This window comes from Syngnathoides biaculeatus, chromosome 23 (genome assembly GCF_019802595.1).
Source record: "Syngnathoides biaculeatus isolate LvHL_M chromosome 23, ASM1980259v1, whole genome shotgun sequence".
Classification (NCBI taxonomy): Eukaryota; Metazoa; Chordata; class Actinopteri; order Syngnathiformes; family Syngnathidae; genus Syngnathoides; species Syngnathoides biaculeatus.
This window is the reverse complement of record NC_084662.1, coordinates 13242606-13267056: the sequence shown is the minus strand read 5'-3', so window position 1 is coordinate 13267056 and position 24451 is coordinate 13242606. Positions and strand designations below refer to the sequence as shown.

Genomic DNA, 24451 nt, shown 5'->3' with positions numbered 1-24451 from the left:
TTCTGCGGTATTGCTTTTGGCAGTGTTTGTCCACTTTTGTAACTTTTCCTGGCGGATTTGCGTAAGCGCGGCTGTAATCCGCGTAACTAATTGTTGCGTTCTTGTGTCACGTTCCAATTTGCGGATAATAATCAATCGCGGGAGTCGTGCATTCCATTTTCTTTTCAATCAGCAGATAGATTTTCTTAACATTGAAGGAATTGATTAACATTTCAAATGAAAACGCTACGTCAAAGAACGGATCATATCAGCGGACGTGGAGGTGCTTGACATTGGATCGTGAACGGTAGACAAAGGCGCGGTATCGATTGAAAGACGACGACGTAAGCGAATCTTTCTGAATAGTCGCTGCGCGTGCGTCCTTGGTTCACTCTTCTAACCGCGAGTGCTGTCATGTTTGCGTTTGATTCTTTTTTTTTTTTTTAATTCTTCTGGGTAAAGATGAAGGTGAAAGCGGCTGGCGGTTCGCAGCAACCCAACGCGAGGGCTTTTAAGCCAATCAGTTGACCTCCGCAGTTTAAATGCTTTCTTTTATGGTGCCCTTTGTTATCTTTTCTTGGCTTCTCGGAAGTCAACGTTATTGGGGCGGCCCTCTGAGCAATACGGCGTCAGGGGTGGTGGTAGGCGGAAGGGGCGGGGGGGGGGTAGGTTGCAACATCTCTAACGAAGGCAATCAACGTCGTTCTTATATATTCTTCAGTATTAATTACAAAGGAAAGGCACGGCAAACATTCCGTCCGTCAGCCAATTAGCGCCACCGCCGGCGTTCACAATGGACCATTGTCAAGCCATGTTTGTTTCCCGTTTTTCAAGCAGTCATCACACGAGGGTAATTACCACAGTGGCGCCAATGTGGAGCCACAGGTCTCATTTGTCCTCCCTGTAAATCCCAGTCATAGAGACCTGTCAGTGGTGGGCTTTTGGTCCGCTGGACCACTGGCCTTCCTCAATTTTTATTTATTTCATAAAATTATGCTGTATTATTTGATATCCATCACTATATTTTGTTCATTTTGTCGCATTTCTCTTCAGTAGTGTTAACTGATCTAACTAACGTTTACATTTGGAAAGAGACTTTATTGTGATGTTTAGATGGGTTGAGTCAGGGTTAGGGTTGAGGAATATCCATCCATCCATTTTCTGAGGTGCTTATCCTCACAAGGGGTGTGGTAGTGCCCGGAGCCAATCCAAGCTGCCATCAGGCAAGAGGCGGGGGACACCCTGAACTGGTTGCTAGCCAATCACAGGGCACATATAAACAACCAGTCGCACTCAGAATCACTCCTTAGAGTCCCAAATTGACACTTTTTTGGTTTTGGGATGTGGGAGGAAACTGGAGTGAAAACTCACACAGACGAAACATGCAAACTCCACAGAGGCAGGGCCGGGATTTGAAACCCTGTCCTCAGAATTGCGAGGCAGAAGCTTGAACCATTCGGGTCGACTGTGCTGCCAGGTGAGCAATATGTAATTTAACATTTGTGTATTTGTTCTTCAATAATTAATCTTAAATGTACAGCAATACATTGTTGAAAGAGACTTCTTCTTCTTTTCCTTTCGGCTTGTCCCGTGAGGGGTCGCCACAGCATGTCATCTTTTTCCATCTAAGCCCATCTCGTGCATCTTCCTCTCTGACACCCACCGTCCTCATGTCCTCCCTCACCACATCCGTCAACCTTTTCTTTGGTCTTCCTCTCACTCTTTTGGCTGGCAGCTCCATCCTCAGCACCCTTCTACATATATACTCGCTCTCTCGCCTCTGGACACGTCCAAACCATCTAAGTCTGCTCTCTCGAACCTTGTCTCCAAAGCATCCAACTTTGGCTGTCCCTCTAATGAGCTTATTTCTGATCCTATCCAACCTGTTCACACCAAGCGAGAACCTCAGCATCTTCATTTCTGCCACCTCCAGTTCTGTTTCCCGTTGTTTCTTCAGTGCCACCGTCTCTAATTCGTACTTCATGGCCGGCCTCACCAGTTTTATAAACTTTGCCCTTCAACCTAGTGGAAACTCTTCTGTCACATAGAAGACCAGACACCTTCCGCCAACTGTTCCACCCCGCTTGGACCCGTTTCTTCACTTCCTTACCGCACTCTCCATTCCTCTATATTGTTGACCCCAAGTATTTGAATTCCTCCACCCTTGCTATCTGTTAAAGAGTATGCTTTTCAATTTCCTGATTTTGAATGATCTAAAAAAAAAAAAAAAAAACATCAAATTTGTTCCCTTTCCATCAAAATAGCCTCACATCCACGTTGTCATTGATCCATTGGAAAATTTCCAAATTGATTTATTGCTACCATGTGCTGGAGATTTTCCAACCTTTTGCAACCCTAACATTTACGGTTTCTAAAATTGCGATGTGATGGTGGCGCTATTGCCAGGTAAATCCCCACTCAAGGACACGCAAGGCACCAATGGTAATAATACACGTCACATCGAATTAGAAGAAATTAGCTGATCCAAATGCGTTTGGGGTTGTTCTGTACAACTATGATGTCTAGATCACAAAGCAAAGTTGCTGCAGCTCAGGGCAAACCCGCAACCCGGTTTTTAATCCAATCTCCCACGCTCGCGCGTACCTCGACGCGTTCGCGTTCTCACAGATGGTAACCTGTGATAGATGCACACAAGCGGCACCATCCGGGACTTGGCGCCGTTAACTCGCCGCGGCTGCCAGGTTTTTTTTTCCCCATTAATTCCTTTTAGCAATACAAACATTGATTTTTTTTCCTTCTTCTTCCGATTCCTCACATCTCACAGTTGAGTGGAAGTGGAGACAGCCAAATGTGCCATGATTCAATATAAAGAAGCATGTGGGAGGATGATAAAATATAAACGTCGGATTTAGTCTCTCCCTGGTTTTTAACGATATTTCTTTTACTTACAGTGGACCCTCCGAAGCAGAAGGTGCCGGAGTCGGGACGATTCCGAGTTCACCGAAATGTTGAGGGGAAATATCTCCCCAAAGTCAAATAAAAAGAAAGTTAGTCGGTCCCCTGAATTCCGTGACAGTGCAGTTTCTACAGAGTAGTGATTGGGGGGAAAAAAAATAGGGGGGGGGGGTACAAGATTGGCAACATAAAAGGAGCTCTGCCAAGGCGAAAAAAGGTCTTGAACGGAAAACAAATCAGCAATTCGCTCGCGCTCCCCTCTGGACTGTTGCTCGACTTTCGAGGTGAGCGCCGGAGGAGGTTTAATTGCACCGTTTCCGGCACCTCGGATGGTCATCTGCATCCATATTCATATACACATAAGCTCGGTGCGAAAAAGGGAACCTGCAATTATTTGCTTTGTTGACGTTTTTTTTTTCCCAGGCACCCTATTGTGCATTTTAGTTGTATTTTTGTGACTCGTAACACAGCAATGTGCGCCTGCACCCCAGCATACCAACCTATCCTTATTCCTTCTTTTTTTTTCCTGTCTGCTCGCGCTAAACACATTCTCCCATTCTCCTCTGGCTTCCTTTTTTTTTCTCTCTCTCTCTCTCTCCCCCCTTTCAGCCCAGCATGACATCAAATTTCTCTCCTCATCTTCATCTTCCCCGGGTAGGACCGCGGAGCCGGACAGATCCACGTGTCCTCCATTTCCTTCCATGTGAGTGATCTCGGCTTTGACCTTCAGTCAGCGGCGAGCCGGACGGGGCGAGGGAGCGAGAAATGCAAGCGGGGGGCTCCTCTCGAGGGGAGCTCTCTCAGAACAATCGCATACATAACCCCTCACCCCCCCCCCTCCCCACACACCATTATCCAGGGAAATGTTTGAGTCGCGACCACCTCAAGTGAAAGGTTAGCAAAAATGTGCGTCTTTGGCTTTGATTGGATTAGCCCGTTAAAACCAAGCCCGCGCGCCATTCGCGAACATAAACAATGTATAAAAATGTCCTTAGCAACGATTCCCGTTTTGAAGTCGGTACCATGAAGCTGTCATCAATGCAGCATTTGAGGCAAGACCTTCAAAGACGGTAAACACATTTTAGAAATCCATCCAGATAATATCCGCCGCTTCAGGTCCATGTGCGCTGCCGCATGCTAATGTCAGCGCAATCTCCTCTTTGTTCTTGAAACCCACAGTAGATATTTTTAAACCGTGGAAATCATTTGCCAGCAGAGAGAAGATGGTTTCATATTTCTATAAGCTACGCCACGCAGGGCCGAGTGACACATGAATATTCTAAGCGGCTTTGTGCCTCTTTAAATGTATTTGCGGAGAATGTGCTGGCAGTGGGCCGGGGCCGCGGCCGGGGCGCCGGGTGTTATCTCTAATTCTTGCAATCCTAAACTCTGCCATGGTTATAATTCAGCCTGGCAGAGAGCAAAAGAAAAAAAAAAATAGCTGAGTTAATTAAGTACAACTATTCCCCTTGCATTTGCTTCTTCTTCCTTTTGCGTGTCCTCAGTACACCCTTAATTTCACACAGAGGCCAGGGAATGCGCCCGCCCACCCCCCTCCCTTTCCGCTGCATGTTACCAACTCAACTGGACACGACTCCGCTCGCCATTGTCGCATTTTCACTAACGTAACCACATTGCATTTTTTTTACCCAGACGTGCTCAGCCAGCGCTGTTGAATCTAGAAATGACACGAATAAAAATACGTAGCGAACGTGTCGTTTGTCGTTGCTGCGTTCACGTTAGTGGTCGTCGATGCACCTTCGGATGGTTATTGAACGGGACAAACGGTCAAAAACTAATATTGTATATAAGAACACTCACAGGGAACAGACACGCAGATTTAAATAACAGGCCAACCAGATTAGATGAAACTCTTAATCTCACTCAGCAGTTCACGCCCCTTAAAGGTACACATACAACAGACCAGTATGACTGTGTGGAATTACTGTAATTTCTGGAGTATAATGCGCTCTGAAGTATAATGCGCACCCCCAAAGTTGACCTAAAAAAAATCTGAAAAACCCTTCTACCAATGTACAATGCGGATCACCAATTTGCTGCTATACATATGCTCAAAATACAAAATGAAAATATTAAACATATACATATATAAATATATAAATATTAATATGAAGCTCTTAATGTCAGTCAGCAGGTCACGCCACTTAAAGGTACACACACAACAGACCAGTATGACCGTATTTCTTGAGTAATATGCTTCCTGAAGTTTAATGTGCACCCCCAAAGTTGACCTAAAAAAAAAATCAGGAAAACCCTTCTACCATTGTACAATGCGCATCACCAATTTGCTGCCATCCATATGCTCAAAATATTAAATGAAAATATTAAATACATACATATATAAATATATATATATAAATATTAATACGAAGCTCTTAATGTCACTCAGCAGGTCACACCCCTTAAAGGTACACATACAACAGACCAGTGTGACCGTATTTCTCAAGTTTAATGTGTCCTGAAGTATAATGCACACCCCCAAAGTTGACCTAAAAAAATCAGAAAGACCCTTCTACAAATGTACAATGCGCATCACCACTTTGCTGCTATTCATATGCTCAAAATGTGAAATGAAAATATTAAATGTATATATATATATATATATAAATATTAATACGAAGCTCTTAATGTCACTCAGCAGGTCACGCCCCTTAAAGGTACATATACAACAGACCAGTATGACCGTATTTCTTGAGTATAATGCGCACCCCCAAAGTTGACCTAAAAAAAAAAAAAAATATCTGGAAAACCCTTCTACCAATGTACAATGCGCACCACCAATTTGCTACTCTCCATGTGCTCAAAATATTAGGAATTATCTGTATTTCTGTTTTGCTAAGTTTGTACTTTTATTGTTTGTACTTGTATTGCTTTAAAAAAATCAGCATTAATAATAATCTTTGTGCATATACTGATGCGGCGGTAATAAATATCTCGGGACAGGCTGCAGAACATGATTCTTCTGGTCCTTGCAATTGTCAGAACAGAATCCCTCAACCAACTCAAACAAATGCTCAACGATGGCATAACATTTTATTAATACTGTTGATAACACATATTACCGTCTTAAACAAATAAACTATTTAACACTGTTTAACGAAAACATTTTTTTGCATGAAATAATGGTACATAGTGGAGTTTATCCACTACATTACACATCCTTGGCCAAGACTTCAAAAGAAGCATCTGACTCATCTCCAGTGTGAAAAATATCCATCGGAGCTATATTTGGTGCATCAGTGTCAAACGCATCATTGATGACTTGGTCCAGTTCTGGTGTCTCCTGAATTCATGAACTGTGATCCCATCTTGCTCCCACAGCATGTCATCCTCTGTACCATCCATGGCGTTTGGAAAATTTTTTGGAATCCCAAGAGTCTTGGTTCCCTTTTAATTCTCATTATTGTCAGTTTTTTGAGGGGATGGTCCACCGTGCTAACAGTGCAGCCTCTTGCCCCCTTCCGGGTACAATCTGTCGCCACTCTTCATAGCGTCAGGTCGCTAGCAAAACGAGAGCTCCAACTACGTACAAATTAGCGTAATAGGCACTTAAAAAAACACGAGAATTTCAATTGTGGGTGCTATCCTGTTTTTTTTTTTTTTTATATGCCATTACGATCGTACTGTGTAATTTCAGCTCACGTTGTTTTCCTACCGGTTTGGCCGCATCATCGGCCGGAGTGATGACACATTTCTTTTAGAAGCGGCTGCACAACTATTCCTTGTCGTCGACACTTTTTGTCTTCGTTTAAGTAAAAACAAACTCACGGGTTGTTGTTTCTGATGTTTGGTGCAGTAGCAACAAATATGCTATGCTAACAATTTTTAAATGCAAAGCCCCCCCCCCCACGAGGAGGTCAGAGTTCAGGTTGGTCTCACAGATTACTGTAATTTATATAATAGTGTAACATAAGACATTGAATATCATATCAAAATCTATATGTATACATTTTTTGTTTTTTACCACTCTATGTACTTGTACACGACTATACAATGTGATTGTATTTCTTTATTTTTCATCCATACCTAAAAATTATGCGTTGTATTGACTTTCTGAAAATATTTTTGGAAAAAATTGCGAATTATTTTTGAGAAATGACCGTATTCTAAAAACAGCTTTTTATTATGGTATCATACAATACAGAGCTATTCATCAAAATCAAAAACACAAAAAATAGTGAAATCTCAATTCATTTCAATGAAAAAAAATGACCTGATTTGTGAGTAAACTGAGCGACAGTTTTGGTCATGGAAACAAATTTAACTTGTTACTCAAAGTGCTGTTGTAATATTTATCACACCTGGTCTGCCAAGAGCATACGCTACACTTCATACACTACCGCTAATGGGCAAAAAAAATAAATAAAAAAAAAAGAGAAAATGCTGTCAAGCTATGATAACAGCAAAGTCCATTCATCTATGCAACGCGCATGTTTTTTGGAATGTGGTAGAAAACCGGAAAACTTGAACCTTGAACTTCTGACAGACACAACGCTGCTGCCCCTGCAGGTCCAGAACTTGATATTTTGTTCAGTCACGGAAAGGAACACAGTCCATAACATTGTCAAAAGGCTAAAAATAACAAGTACATTGTATAAGTGCTCCATGAAGTGCATGCAACTACTTTTATTCTATTATTTAACGCTGACACAATTGGAGCAGCGCACAAAGTACGCCTCTGGACCTCACTTCTGGTCTGGCTATCGCTCTGAATGCTAATATTAGCGTACTCTGGTTGCCGCGCTTCGGAATTACACTCCACAGTCTCCACTTCACTGCATGGTTTCTATTTACTTTATTTGTTACCCTTTTGAAAAAAATATTCTCGCTATAATAGTCAACACAAGGGCACATGCCATCCAAGGTTCGACCCGCTGTTTGTTAGCATCTCACCTTCTGCTCAACCTGGCATGGTTTTGAAGGTTTTCCACTGTACTGTTTCAAACTGAGGCAAAGGAAACAAGCCACTTTCATATAGTGCGTCACTTTGCTTTATCGTCGGCAACCTCAGTGATGCATATCGACTGAAAGCAGTTCAATTTTACTCACAAACATCAAACACCTCACCACACTCCACTTTTTAAAGGCATGTGTATGCGCACTGATGTAATTTTTTTTTTTCAAATACCTAAACAGTTGGTTTTGTCATGCTCCTGGCATCCTGCCCAGGCTGGGTGTGGCCAGCCAATTAGTCGGCATACACCTGCACCTTGTTTCGGCTGATTACGCCCGGTACTTATAGGACCAGGTGACGACTGGTCCTCCGCCAGATCGTTGAGGTTCATGCCCCGTTCCAGCATCCCCGTATCTCTGATCGTATTCCTGTGTGTACCGACCTCCGCCTGTTCTCCGGCCGACCCCGTAAGCCTGACTCCTTTGACGCTTCTGCCTTCCTTGATCGATCACACGTGTACCGACTCCTGCCTGCCCACTGATCTGCTCTCTACGCCCGACGTCCTGATTACAGCTGCTATACCTGACTGCCTGCCCGATCCCCGACCTTGGATTAATAAACGTTTTCCCCGAATTACCTCTGTGTCTCCCGTGTACTCCTGCATTTGGGTCCTACCTCCGTTCCGATGGGTCGTGACAGGTTTAATGAAGGATTAATTTACATGTTTAAAATGTGCAAAGGGTTAAATCTATACTTTTATTGTGGTTTTGGAATTAACAGTGGTTTCCTGTATTTTGAAATGAAAATGCGACTCCTCCAAACAGAGGTCAGCACACCCAAGCCGGAATTTCGCAGCGGGAAGGTCTGCATTTGTCAGAAGCAATGCCGGAGAACCTGATTTCATTTCGGAATTTCGGTTTAATATAGTAATTCCCGCACAAGGTGGCACAGCGAAAACATAAACATAGGCAGGGAATCAGCAGGCGAGATGTGCTTGGACGAGTGTTTGAAGATGATGCTATCAGTCTGCCTCCAGGCCCCGCACCTCTTTTGGTCGCCGGAATAAAAGGAAAGTCATCTCATCTCAGTGTTGACTTTCCGTCTTTTTCTTATCTTCCAGAGGCATTTTATGAATAACAAGTTTGCATGACTCTAAGTGAAATTAGATCACATCTTCCACTGTGACTCATTTGCTTATGTGAATGAATAAATGAGCTCCTTTCTTTTTTCCTTTCTTTTTTTTTTTGCCTACCAGTAAGATGCCGCATGGCGCCACTCCTTGCTGCATTTCCACCTCATTTCACTCTTACGAGCCCAAAATAAGCAACGGTTGTGACGGCGCTCCCTAATTTCCATTCTTGCAGCGCTATTCAAAGTGGACATATTCCAGCGTCTTCCTCTTGGGCGGGAAGCGGAAAGGAAACGGCTAAATATTTACTTGAGGGGCTCAGAGACGTCCTTGCCGTAGCCATGACTACAACATCCCATTTAGTGCCCTCCGTAGGCACGAGCGAGCAGGATATAAAGGCACAAATGTGTTTTATTGCGTCGTGTAAAAAGCTGCAGCAGTTGCTATAAAAATGCATGTAGCTTCAGCTGATGACCGTAAAAGCTCGTCAAGCATTTTGCGCGACAAGGTGAGGCCACCGCTCCCCCAAAAAATAAAAAAAACCACCACAAAAGGCCACCGCTTTGTTTCATGTTAACAACACGCCGGCGCGCGTTTGCGAGGACGGACGTCTGACAGGAGAACAATACTACGGGGCAACCGCGCGGGGCTCGCCTGTCTTGGCGGAACGCAAGCGGGGCACCGGAAGGAAAGCGACAGGCCCACGGGGAGCTGACCTCCTCAATTCGGACGCCTTTCTGCAGGAGCAGCTGGGATCGTCTGCTGAGTCAGCACATCCCACAGGACAGGAAGATGCGATGGAAAAGCACCAATGACGCTCCAGTGACTCGCGCTACATTTTTCCTTACGTGATGACCCCAACCCGTGGCTGTCATCTATTCTAGTCGGAAGGAAAGGAAAGACAGCACTGAATCCAAAATTTTAAACCATTTTTTTGTTCTTCACCCTTTAGCAATGTACAGTTTTCACTACTGAATCTTGTCAGAATCAATTCTCCCCTTGGTTATTGGTCACATAATTGATTATAACTTGTAATATTTTTTGGTTTTTACTACAAACATACATTTTATTTTCAGGGACGGACATCAATCCTTAAACTGCGTGTGTTGGTACAGAAAGTATGGTATAAATGTGTACAGAATTTGAGACAAAAAACAAAGCAGTCAGCAATCGCGACTAGCATTAGCACGCTAGCGATTACCATTTTATGTCAAAATATCGGCGACTACCTTTCATCTTACGCATACTTATCGTGTTACAGTATGTGCAGTATATGGAGCTTACACATCTAAGAGTGTCTTTGAAAAAAATAACAAAATTTATGATTACCTCAACACTGGGTCCGCCAGCACTAAATGTCTGGGTGAAACACGGGTTCTGGCAGTACAATAATGTTTTGAGTAAGATGTTTTATTTTTATTGGGGGAGGGTGGGTGGGGGTCTTTGAGGCAGAAATTTTGTGTCAACCTGGTTAAGATGTCCTCTTAGAAGAGTTATTCAATTCATTTTTTCACCCAACGCTGCATATTTCATCCATTCAGGGCAAGGTAAGGTCCACAGGCCCAATTCTGCCCGCTCAGAATTTTTGCCTGACCCTAAGAAGTTGTTAAGAAGCTAAAGTCACATGACAAACATGTTCTGCTTTTATTGTGAACGTGTCGCTTTTATTTTGTTGAGCTGGTGTGTCGCCATCACAAGTTAACAAGAGCACCTGCCGCAGTGCCTTGAGATACGAGTGTAGTCCGTTCCGATAACTGAAATTATTTCAATCTCAAATCACCTTTCCCCATTGAATTGAATGGGAATTACATGAATCCGTCCCCCACTCTCCCCCAAAAAACAACAATAAATATTTGTCATGTTTCTTTTTTAAATTGAGAAACATAGCATTCTATAATATTTTATAAAGCTGCAACCAATGACCATTCTAAGAGGAATTATTTAATCGATTCATCAATTATCAACGTAATGATAATGGATTTGTTTACTCAATTAATTGTTGCACTCTTAGAACTTTGGCGACATTATGTAGTGCGGGATATTACTTCCCATAACTAGGATTCTGACTAAAGTAATGTTAAAGTACCAGAGCATATTGGTGCCAAGGAAATGAAGTCTATTGAAGGGACGCAGCTCGGATTGAGTGAAGCTTTTTTGAGTTTAGCTTTGGAAGAGGGAAAAACTAACAAGTGAGTTTCATGCACATGAGTACTTCAGGTGCTTTCCCCCCCTCAAATAGTCTGGGAGACGCTTACTTTTAAGGGTAATGTTGAATGGTGAATTTTAAATGATAATAAATAGTTTTGGAATCATAGCTTGTCATGTATTATTGGTCTAAACTATTTATATAAGCAATAATAAACACTTCTACTTGTATTTGTCGTGACTGCCAGGGATGATTGTCAAATATAAATGCTTGCAATATACAGTATTTGATTTTGTACTACTTAGAATTTTGTGGAAATGTAGTACACAAGTAGCAGTTTATTTCAACAGCACGAGTTACTGATTTATATGGAACATTTCTATGGAAATGTAATGTATAAATATATGTACTGTGTATATGTTCCATATTTATATGGAAATTCATGTGGAACACAATTGAGGTCAGGGTAGTGTGGCGCTCAACAACCGCGAGTTTTATCACATGACCCCTTTGGAAAATTAATTGCCTTCCCCTGCCCAAAATGGATGTTTAAAAAAAATTTCAATTCAGTGTTTTTTTTGGGTTTGTTTTTTGTTTTTGTAATCCAAAATGTTGTTCAGAATTGAGTCATGCAGTATAAGCAGGGGGAAAAATGCGTATAATTGGAAATCCTCGGAGCCGTATCAAGGCTTGATTATTACCCGTTTTCTATACCGCTTATTTTGTTCAAGGTCACAATGTGGATCTAGCCTAGTTTCGGGCTTTTTTTGTGTGTGTAACATTTTTTCCAAAAGAGGACAACATGGGGTGTTGAGAAGAATGTGAAAATGGAAGAACGATATACAACAGAAAGCAGACGCTGAATCAAAACAATATTCAAAATGGCTATCTTGTTCTCACAAATGTATGAAAGCCCCAACGTGATTTTTTTTTCTTTCCCGAGAAATGGGAAATCCTTTTCAGAAATCCCCCCAAAAATGTGAAATTGGCCACCAGCCTGTGATTTGTGTTGAATTTTTAAATGTAATTCTGAAATAAGATAATTGCTATTATCATCCTGATCATGTACAGCGCTGCCTTCAGATACAAATTTAGTGGATCAGTGATTATCCTTATCACTCAAAACAGTTGTATTTAAAATCATTTTTCTATAATATTATACTTTCATGTGGATACACAGTATGTATTATATAATACAGTCATGAGGACAAACAAATTACTTCCACAATTCCTGTAAGTGATTCACGAGATAATTAAATGCAGTCGCAGAAGATGAAGAATATATGCCTCTGAATATTGTTGTATTACTGTCTACATGTGTTGCTGTTCCATTTGTGCCAAAAAGAAATGTCAATTGCTTACTTCACAGCCATAAAAATGGCAGCTGTCAGTGGCGCTTCCTACAGCGTATTAGCATTCAAGCTAGCTGACTCAAAAGCAAAGTAATGTGTGGTTAGTATAAGGATATCGTTGTAATACTAAATAGTAATAATCACTTAAGGTAATAATCGCTTTAAGAGGTGCAATACCAATATAATAATATGGTGCCTTTGTTTTATGTTTAGTTTGAAAATCAACTTGAACTAGTTGTGGCATTTAACAGCTTGAAGTACTTTTCTGATGAATTGCTCAACATCAAATTGATGCTTGTTGTGAAATGAGCTGCCTTGCGGTCACCACTACGTGCGCAAATCAAGAAAAAAATTAATTTCCTGAACAATTTCAATGCTTTGAAACAAAGTTACGAAAGAACATGCCTTCCGAATGTCCCGCGTCAGTATTTCAAGGAGTCCCCGAAAAACAGCTAAGACTGCAAAGACGTGAAACTCAGCAAATAAGAATGTTCTCCAGCAGCTTTATTGCCCCGGTGACAAGAGGCAAAGTCTCTGTCCAGGGTGCTGGAGAGAAAAATAAATAAATAAATAAACCGTCTCACAGGCGTCAGACTGACATTTTTTTTTAGAAGGTTTTACGGTCTGGCACCAGAAGAGGGCTGTGGAGGGAAACCATTATCAGATTTATCCTGCAGCAAAATGTCTTGGTGACACGAATCACCTCTTATCTGCCGTGAATATTGACTCTGATGTCTGTCTGATGCGGCCTGCACACGGCCCACATGCAGCTAATCAAAATGCGGAGGGCGACAAAAGCCGGAGTCGATCTTATCTGTTGTAATTACACACGCCGGTCACAACATTAGGTACACCTGGACACGCTAATAAGCCCATTTTCACCGGCAGAACTGCATTTTACACGGCTGCCTTTAAAAATGCAATGCTGAGCTTGTATCAATTGTGAAATATAAAATTGCCACTGTACTTTACAAATATCTATACTCTATATGCAGAGCAGGCATCTGTAAAGCTGACATTTAGCTACGAAAAGCTAAAAAGCAAAAAAAAAAAAAAAAACTTTGGAACTGAGATCACACCATCCTGGAGAGAGAAGGAATGTGTTCGATACATACTGTCATATGAAATATTGAAATGCATAATACATGTTGCACTGCAGAAGATACAAACAAATTAGTTCCACAATTCCCGTAAGTGATTCACGTGATACTTAAATGCAGTCATTGTATTTCACAGAGAATAAATATACACCTGTGAATATTGTATTACTATCTACATGTTTTGCTGTTCCTTTTGTGCTAAAAAAAAAAAAAAAAAGTTCAGTGATTACAACACAGTCAGAAAGATGTCATAGTTAGAAGTGGCTTTAAAATATTTAATTTAAATAGCATCTGAAAAAATAAATGTCTTCAGGTGAGTAAATAAACACTCCCAATCAACATGTGGGAAAAAAATAGCAATTTCGGAGACATATGTTTTTAATTGGACTTAAGTGATATGGAAATTTATCTATATTCTATACTGCTTGTCCTCATTAAGGTTGCAGTTCAGCTGTGGACTGCAGCCTATCCCTACTGACTTTGAGTGGGAGGCTGGGTGGACCCTTTACGAGTCGTCATCCAATCACAGCGCACGAAAAAAACGAAACCACACCTCATGGATTTCAATTAGTGCGTGTCTTTGGAACCTGGGGGACCCCACGCAAGCACTCGAGAAAGGTAAATTCCACAGGAAGAAGGCCCAAGATGAGATTCAATCATGAGCTCATCTCAATTTACTCACAAATGGACTTACTGAGTGAAAAATCTGGCCCCGCTTAATTGAAAACAAAGCTATTACCGTATGGTATGAATGGCAACAGGTGCCTGCCAAGGGTAATTGCTTTCTGCACCTCGGGGACAAAAACAGTGGTTCCGTCCGTCACTATACGTCGTTGGCACGGATAGAACTACATTTTATGTAGTCGGTAAATAATCATTCTTTTTTTTTTTATCAAGTTAATGAAATCAAACTCAACCACAATAACAATATATATATATATATATATATATATAATATATATATATATATAATCATAATTTAATTTAAATTATTTTGAACATTTATTTCTAATTTATTATATGTATATCACAATTTAATTTAAATTATTTTAAATATTTACTTATAATTTATAATATTTATATATATAATTATAGAATATATATGTAAATATATCATAATTTAATTTCAATTTTAAACATTTATAATTTTCACTATTTATATATATAATTATAGAATATATATTTATGTATTCATATTTCATGTTACACAATTTAACAAGAATCTTGATTAATATGTGAATAAAATGTAAACATTTCACATGGTTTTTGATTTGTCACCAACGATATGAGCAAATGTTACATTTTTGTAAAGGCAGATTGCGTGGTCGAACTCTGATTTTCATTTTTTTTTTTTAAATGTGCTTGCTGCCACAGACAATCATAAATTTATGGAAATTTTTTTTTTCCCGAGATGTTCCCCGCAGCGTCGGGGAATTACAGCGCAGCAGACACACCGACCTCTGTCCTCGCAGGACGCAATACTTGGAAGTCGCTCATCAGGCCGAGGGTGCACTCGGGAGTCAAACACAGCTCGTTGTCATAGCGCCGGGGCCGGCGCAGACGTCACCTGACTTTCAAATAGGACCCCCCCCCCCCCCCGGGGTGAAGGGGGATCGCAAGGACGTGTTGACACCGACTGTCACCCCTGTCACTCTTTGAAAGAGCTCCTTCCACCAAGTAGTGCGCGCGACCAAAGATGCTGAAGCTGGGAGACTAAACAGCATAACTCCTAATATGCATTAAATGTATAACTCTTCGACACGGATGCACCATGTGATTACTTTTGAGTGTGGCACTTTTACAACACCTTCCAATTTAGCCAATTAGCTCGGAAGGGATGTCGATGCCAATAACATTAAGTAGTAGAGTGGAGTTAAGGAGGGGGATGGTGTGGTGGGTGGGGGGGGCGGTGTGTGTATAGCCCATTGATTGTGTAGATGCGCACCTGGGATTCTTGTTTATACACAAACATTTACTGCAGAGGACGCGCTGGCATGTCAGAATGAAGAAATGACCACTTAGCGGGTGACAAAACATGCTCGTGATGTCTTTGTGGATTCCTGTGTGGCCTTTTTTTTTCTTCTTAATATTTTCAATAGCAATATGATGAGTTTATTCCCAAGATGCGGCTTGTCATTATTAGGGTTATGTGCGAGTCGGCGTTAATCCCGGCTGACTTTGGCTGAGAGGGAAGGTAAAAATCACGGACCGGTCGCTGGTCGATTGCAGGCCACATCCAAACAAACATTCACGGCTCACGTTCACACCTGTGCACAATTTTGCATCTTCAATTTAGCAAAAATGCACGTTTTGGCAAAGTGAGACGAAACCCACAGCACTCGGAGGAAAAACCCACGGAAACGCAGCGAGAACATATGATAGGATTCGAACCCAGTCCCTCAGAAATGCGAAACAGACATGTCAACCACTACCCACTATACTATTAAAAAAAGTTTGCTGTTTGAAACACACACACACACGCACACACACACATATATATATATACATATATATATATATATATACATACATACATACATATATATTTGTATTATATATATATTTTTTAAAATATATTTATATATAAATACATATACACACACACACACACACGTACTGTGTATATAAGTACTGTAAAAGAGTATTGCAATAGAAAGTAAAACAGCAGCAACAGGGCTTTGCCAACTCTGAGCGGGGGGAAATAGGAGTCTCAACAAATCTGTTTTTCGATTCCCCCGCTCCCTGCTCCCCCACCCCCCAATGTCATTTCAATGATGTGGACCACCCACCGCACATACATTATGTTTACAAACCAAGTGTCCAAAAAAATAAATAAAAAAAATAAACGAATCTTACCGAATCTTAGGACGTGCGGCATCCCGCGAGAGTGACCGAGAAAGAGCAGCAGAAGCGGAATGAGGCTGAGCTTGGACCTGAAAACGACACTGCTTATCATCAGCGGACGGGAGGTAATCTTCATGTTGTTTGCGAAAAAATAACAAACAACAACAACCAAAAAAAACAAAAAAAACAAAAAAAACAAATGCACCGTGGTTTTTAATCCCTCCGGCACATGGGTTCAAGCTGCCCTTCCTTCCGATTTGCGCGGCGCTGTTATTCTTAGTATTATCTTTTCTTTTTCTGGAGACGGCCGTGTGAAGATCACGGCATGGTCACTCGCGCTCTCCCGAAATCCATTAGCAGTCCCGGCATGGTCCTCGTCTTGTTCACTGCACCAAGGCGCGACAATCCTTAGGGTCGAGGGACGACGGGACATCCATGTCGAGAGGAGTGGGGGGTGGGGGGGGGGGGACCGTGGGGGTCGGGGGCGGGAGAGTCCGAGCGAGGAGAGGTGGTGCGCCTTGGTGTCCGTGGAAGAAGGGAGACCGAGCACCGGCTTGCAGAGACGAGGAGGTGCGGGAGCGGGGATGACGAGCGCCGAGCAGAGGACGCGGCAGCGATGTGCAGCCCCCCCTCTCCTCCGATGAGGCAGGCACTGTGGGTTGCATGCACTGGCGTTCTACTGCACTGCTGCGCAGCCTGTGACGTGGTGCCAAGGTTAGTGGAGGGAGAGAGGAAGGGAGAGAGCGAGAGAGAGAGAGGAGAGAGAGAGAGAGAGAGAGAGGAGAGAGAGAGAGAGAGAGAGAGAGGGTGGCGAGCGATGGAGATGCGCTGGGAAATGCTTGATCATCTTTGAGCGACCTTTTGAAATAAATACAAATGCAACGTCTGCCCCCAAAAGTTCAGAAGTTCACGGTTCAAATCTCCACTCGGGTCTTGAGTTTGCATTTTCTGGCGTGTCAGCTGACCTGCCACTGCTCACCTGCCACTCTCAGGTGAACAAGTGCAAACAGCGATCCCAAAGCGCGGTACGACTACGTGCCCCCCTTGTAGTTAAATGTTCAATATGTGACTGGTGTTACATATGTACATATATTATATACAGTGAAGAAAATAAGTATTTGAACACGCTGCTATATTGCAAGTGCTCCCCAATTATAAATCATGGAGGGGTCTGAAATTTTCATCGTAGGTGCATGTCCACGTGAGAGAGGTAATCTAAAAAGAAAAATCTAGAAATCACAATGTATCATATATTTAAAGTTTCATTTGTGTGATACAGCAGCAAATAAGTATTTGAACACCTGTCTATCAGCTAGAATTCTGACCCTCAAAGACCTGTTAGTCCGCCTTTAAAAGTCCACGTTCACTCCATGTGTTATCCTGAATCAAATCTACCTGTGTGAGGTCCTTAGCTGCATAAAAACACCTGTCCACCCCATACAATCAGTAAGACTCAAACTTGGAACATGGCCAAGACCGAGGAGCTGTCCAAGGACACCAGAGACAAAATTGTACAACTCCACACGGCTGGAAAGGGCTACGGAGAAATTGCCAAACAGCTTGGTGAAGAAAGGTCCACTGTTGGAAGCTAAATCTGACGGTCAATCTCAATGGAAGTGGAGCCCCATGGAATATACCACCTTGTGGGGTCTCAATGATCTTTAGAAAGGTGAACAATCAGCCTAGGACTACACGACAGGACTTGGTCAATGACCTAAAAAGAGCTGGGACCACCGTTTCCAAAGTGACTGTGACTGGAATACACTAAGATGTCATGGTTTGAAATCACGCATGGCCCGGAAGGTTCCCCTGCTTAAACCAGCACATGTCAAGGCCCGTCCTAAATGTGCCAGTGACCATTTGGATGATACAGAGGAGTCATGGGAGAAAGTTTTGTGGTCAGATCAGACCAAAATGGAACTTTTAGGTCATAATTCCACTAACCGTGTTTGGAGGAAGACGAATGATGACTTCCATCCCAAGAACACCATCCCTACTGTGAAGCATGGGGGTGGTAGCATCATGCTTTGGGGGTGTTTTTCTGCACATGGGACAGGACGAGTGCACTGTATTAAGGAGAGGAGGAGATTTTGGGGAGCAACCTCTTTCCCTCCGTCAGAGCATTGAAGATTGGTCGTGGCTGAGTCTTTCAACATGAAAATGACTTAAATCACACAGCCAGGAAAACCAAGGACTGGCTCCGTAAGAAGCATAGCCAGTCTTCAGACCTAAACCCAATAGAAAATCTTTGGAGGGAGCTGAAACTCTGTGTTTCTCAGCGACACCCCAAAAACCTGTCTGATCTAGAGAAGATCTGTGTGGAGGAGTGGACCAAAATCCCTCCTGCACTGTGTGCAAACCTGGTGAACAACTGCAGGAAATGTTTGACCTCGGTAATTGTAAACAAAGGCTACTGTATTCAATATTAACATTGGGTTTCTCAGGTGTTCAAATACTTATTTACAGCTGTATCACACAGATAAATCATTACAAAAATCATACATTGTGATTTCTGGATTTTTCTTTTTAGATCATCTCTCTTACAGTGGACATGCACCTACGATGACAATTTCAGACCCCTCCATGATTTCTAAGTGAGAGAACTTGCAATATAGCAGGGTGTTCAAATACTTATTTTCTTCACTGTGTGTATATATAAAAAAATATATATATACACACACACACACACACACACACACACACAAACATCGTCACAAACAGAGTTTTTAAGTATGAGACATTGTTTATGTCTCAGGAAACAGTCGTACCTATGGAGGTGGTAAGTAGGATTGTTGCTTTGATTAACAACTACAAATGGGCCGTATCCATCGGATACGTCGCGCAAAGATGCATATCTGAAGTTCCAACGTGGGCCTACATGTTATTGATTTAACACGACTTGCATCTTATCGCGTCCACCCCCAACGAAGAATTCCCAGTGGGTCGATGAGTCAGCCTCAAGATTGGGGTTGTATTCCACCCCAATAAAAAAGTGGAAGCAGCTCTTTGAGCAGAACGCCAAAACAAAACATTGTAACTGAGATACAGCAGGAAATATTTTGAGTTATCATAATGCAACTACGATTATTTTAGTAACATTACGAGATCACAACATTCAATATTTACATGGTCATATTATATGTCTTCCGTCAACTATCTTTTGTTTGATTTGTCTTTATTCTTGTGACATTTTTGTATTATTTCTTTTTTTAAATCAGATGTTGCTGTGATTTTCCATTGCAATATTGAGACTTTCCCGTCTCAATCTGATGATTGAAATTTTTTAACATGAAGAATTTTGCTTTGCGGTGATTAATTTACCGATTGTATTTTCACTTGATGTTTTTTTCTTCATACATATTTTTTTTTACTGACGCTGAGTACCAAAATTAAATAATATGACTACTTTTCCGCAGCGATATTTGCACTTTTTTGTTAGAATATTTTCATAATCCCACCAATTGACATTATGTGATCGGAACTTTATGGAGACTTTTTTTCTATCTTGTAATATTTTGTCTTCATTCTCATCCTACTTTCTTTAGTTTATTTTTGGAAAATTATCATTTTATGAATCTTATTTTTAATGTAAATCTTTTTTCCAATATTTTCAACATATTCTTATAATATTTCAATGTATTCCCTCAATTTTTCAACTATTTAGTTCCCAGCACGGATGTCTTTTATCAGCCAGAATTGTCTATTTCTATTACTTGCTCTGTAACACAATGTTTTGATCATCAGGAATTAGCAGACATATAATACAAACATAAATTGTACATATTGTAGTACGACGGGTGGCATTTAACCTCGATAAGTTGGAGGTTGCTCAGATACGTTGCTGGTGCATGTGAGTGTCAGGGTGTGAACAGTGGTCAACAGCAGCTGTGAGTCCACCAACTGTGTTGAAGGTAATTGTTCTCCTGATGCTAAATTAACACCTAAAATGTGCACCAGTGACTGACTGAACACCAAAAATCTATTTTTCCCCGTTGTCAGCTTAACATATAACATTGTCGGATTTTTAGCAGTATTATTAGTTAAAATAGCATATTAGTACTTGGCAATTTGAACCAACTTTTTTTTAGGATAAGAATTTGCTAAATAATAACAAGAAAGTCAATCCAAATTTGGCATTGTGTTTATGAAGACTCGTCAGGCATCCCGAGTACACAAAGTTGTGTCAATAAATGTGTTAACAATGATATCATGCTGACGTCCACTCTTGTTTTTGTACTGAAAAAGCTGAATGACCGCAAAATAAGCATTTTTAGTAGTAGCGGCGCCGGCGGTGCATATGGAAATGAGATTCCCTCGCGACGGGATCACAAATGCGGCGTGAACGTTGACTTTGAGTGAGTGTCACTTTTGCGTGGGTCCGCACGGCGGCCATCTGCAGCGTCGGAAAATCAAAAGAGAATGGGAGCCATCGTGTCGCCATCTGGGCCATTTGCATAATTATGGAGAAGTTGAGGATTTAGGCACAAGTCGGCGGAGCCTCACAAAGCATGAAAGGAATGCTCATTGCGCCCGGGCACAAAAAAAAAAAAATTCTTAAAGCCACAGCAGCCTCCAGTCCAGGGGTCACCAACTTTTTTGAAACCATAAGCAACTCCTTGAGTACTGATTAACAAGACCCACAAAAAAATATTCTGTGTGTTCAGAGTATTGTCAAGAAGATCGGCGACTTTAACGCAAACTCATTTTGCTTTTGTGACGATTCGAAATATTAAAACAAAAAAGGGAAAGTGCTTTCTGCAGCTAAAAATTGATTTACTCGCTGTGAGGGATGCTGACTCACCGCGGGGCTCGCGGTGAACATCAGTGGCATTCATCGTTCATTCACATCATCTCGTGATTGCAACACGCACCTGGTATTCTGTTCGAGTGTACGAGTACTTCCAACTCCATCAAAAAGAACCTGACAAACTGAGATTCATCCCCTAATTGTTAGCTTATCTTATCACTAAAGCGGAACAATGTCGCCATCTACAGGGATCTTGAAGTCACTACAGTAGTTTACAAACCTGTAATCCACAGATAAGTTGGCCAAGGCTCTCGTTCACTCTTACCCATTGAAAAAAATGAAACACACTTGACGAAAATATCCGTCGGTGGCACTACACGGTTGGATTCCAGTGGACTGATAAAAAACGTGCACAGTAGTGCATGAAAAATTGTCAAGTCATTGACCATGTCACGGATTTCTCCCAAAAACATATCAACTATGATTTAGCGAGGTGAAACACGCCTGATTTTTGCAGGGAATGCAGGTTTTGTTGTGGATCTGATCAGATTCTGCAGGGGTACCTAATATTGTGGCCAGTTCGGCGACATTAGTTAACAGCCGGACCAAATTCTTGATTATCCTTGAGTGAATCTCAACACCAGGCTTTCAGATTGTCTCGTCGCGTAAACAGATGGCACCGGAGATGGTTTATGAATACACAGATTCCACCGGCTTTGCATCTCCCGGAGTTGACTGGCGCCAGAGTGGATCCACTTATCCCAAAAAGGAAGGCTGAAGCCAACGTCGCAGTGAAACTTAGCACGCAAGACTCGCGCATTTCACAAAAGCGCCGCGCGGACTGGAAGGCTCGCATCTTTCCGCTCGGCTAGCGCAAAGCGTAAGGATGATAGATGAGAGCCAAAATGGTGTGTATTCAGGTGGTACGGCATAATGCGCTCAAATTTCTCAGCTCGTTATTCCGCAGTCGTTATGTGGAAGCCGGGTCCAACTAGTGTGGTCGGTGTAGGAGGAACTCACGCTCCAGTAAATAGGACAACTCTCACTCAGTGCCTACCAAGAGCCACACGGGAATCAATTATTTTTCATAGGAAACAAGGCAAGTGCTGTATACAGTAGATAGACAATCATACTCAACCTGTACAATGGACTTAATTAACTGTAGAGTTACTATTTCCAACATGTTAAAGTTTCATACAAGGGTAAAAAACATAATTAAAACCCATATCTCTTATTTATTTCTCTTACAGTTTCATATGAGTGTTAAAAAGAAGAAACTATGACACCATGTGACTATGGCCACTATACAAAAGTAATTAAGACTTCCACTGTTCACAGTTCTGAGGTCTCCCTGTGTGGAGTTTGCATGTTCTCCCCGTGCCTACGTGGGCTTCCTCCGGGCACTCCGGTTTCCTCCCACAACCCAAAAACATGCAACATTAATTGGACACTCTAAATTGCCCCTAGGTGTGATTGTTAGTGCGACTGTTTGTTTCCATGTGAACTGCGATTGGCTGGCAACCAGTTCATGGTGTAGCCTGCATCCTGCCCACCGATAGCTGGGATAGGCTGCAGCACTCCCGCGACCCTCGTGAGGATAAGCGGCTAAGAAAATGGATGGATGGATGAAAATAAAGCAGGACGTCCATTACATGGGAATTCATTTTTGTACTGGTGAAAGTAAGCTGTCCAGGCCCTGAGGTAGAAAAGCACACCACCACCTCCAACTTCTCAGTTGGAATAAAGTTTTGATGTTGGTGTGCTATGCCATTTTCCTTCCCTACACACACTCCAAAAAAATTCTACGTTTTTCCGAGTATTACTTCCACACCACACATACTGTACATAGAACCAGATCGGACATATGCAAACGTGCAAGATAAGATTCAGAGTGACTTCAAAGAGCACTGCCCCACTTGAGCTGAGGTGGTGGGGACGATGCCTTGCTCCAAGGCACCTCGACAGTAGCCGGCAAACAGATTAGCATCCCTCCAACAACTACTTTTGTATTTATTTATCAACTTTTTTGGCTCACGGTGTAACACATGCCTTCTGACTCCAAAGCCGGGCCCTTTTGTGCTATTTACGGACTTATATAACAATGTACAACTATTAAACGTTGGTAATATTTAACGTTGCAGTTGAAATACAACCGCGAATGCAAGACAAAGTACCGTGTATCGACGCGGCTGACGCGCTACCAGTTGTTTACAGCGCATCGACCCGCGGGGATGCTGCCCCGCTGAGTGACTTTGTTGCATTGATTGGCGCTCTCTGAGATCTCCGTGACTCGCGGGGAAGTTCTCCAGCGCCATTTAAGAGGCGGCGCTCCCATTTGCATCCCCGATCAAAGCGTGCAGTTTGCGAAGGAGACTGCAAATGAGTTAAGTTTATACACATGGCGTGAGTTGCGTACGGCGACGTGCTTCTACGGCACACGAGTTGGCCGCTGTCTCGTCTCTGAAAGCGTTCTCACGCTGCAGAATGCAGAGGGGACTTTATGCAAAGGCGAGATAACCGCCGCTAAAAGCCTTCAGTCGCACTCTGTGTGAGCTTCTCTCACTCCCTCTAACCGCACGCCGTCATCCCTCCATCCTCCTTCGCTCACTGGTGGAAACGCAGCGCCGGCGCACGCAGGCAGGAGGATGCCATGGAAACGAGAAGCCCGTGCGCTTTGAATGGTAAGGTCTGACAGAGGAGACTTTCATTCACTTCAATTGGCCCGCGCCAACGACCGCTGCATTATTCAGTATGGCGCGGTTGCATTTTAACGCGACAAGGTCCGCGAAAGCTAACAAGCGCGGTCCCCCTCCAAAGATCGCCTTGCTCCGTGGAAAGCTGAATGGGAGCGTGACACAAAGCTATCGTCGGCCTGTTGCACACCCTTTACCCATATACAATAATTCTCCCATGTAATCTGTGCTCTCTATTGACAGTAAATTATGTATAGGGTGGTCCTGGTTGCCCCCAATGCAGTCAACAACAGAAACATGACAATAAAGAAAGAATATCACAGTGTTGTCCCTTTAATTGCATAACTCTGTGAACGTATAAACATTTCCCTTTTTAAATTTAAGATACAGTAATTTTTGGCCTACAGAGCGCACCTGAATATAAGCCTCACCCAATACATCCATCCATTATCTACCACTTCTCCGGGTCGGGTCACGGGGGAAGTAGGTTCAGGAGGGATACCCAGACTTCCCTTTCCCCAGCGACTTCTTCCCGCTCTTCCGGAGGGATCACGAGGCGTTCCCAAGCCAGCCGAGAGACACAGTCCCTCCAGCGTGTCCTGGATCGCCCACGGGGTTTCTTTCCGGTGG

General features: G+C 42.4%; 1 protein-coding gene across 1 annotated transcript in view; it reads right to left on the bottom strand.

Moving 5' to 3' along the window:
- grik2 (glutamate receptor, ionotropic, kainate 2) overlaps positions 1-16685 on the bottom strand; it is a 99927-nt gene extending 83242 nt beyond the window's left edge. The window contains exon 1 of the mRNA XM_061812782.1: positions 16394-16685. Coding sequence (XP_061668766.1) covers positions 16394-16517 — 124 coding nt within the window. The 5' untranslated portion in view covers positions 16518-16685. The remainder of the gene's footprint in view (positions 1-16393) is intronic.
- Between the last annotated feature and the right edge of the window lie 7766 nt (positions 16686-24451).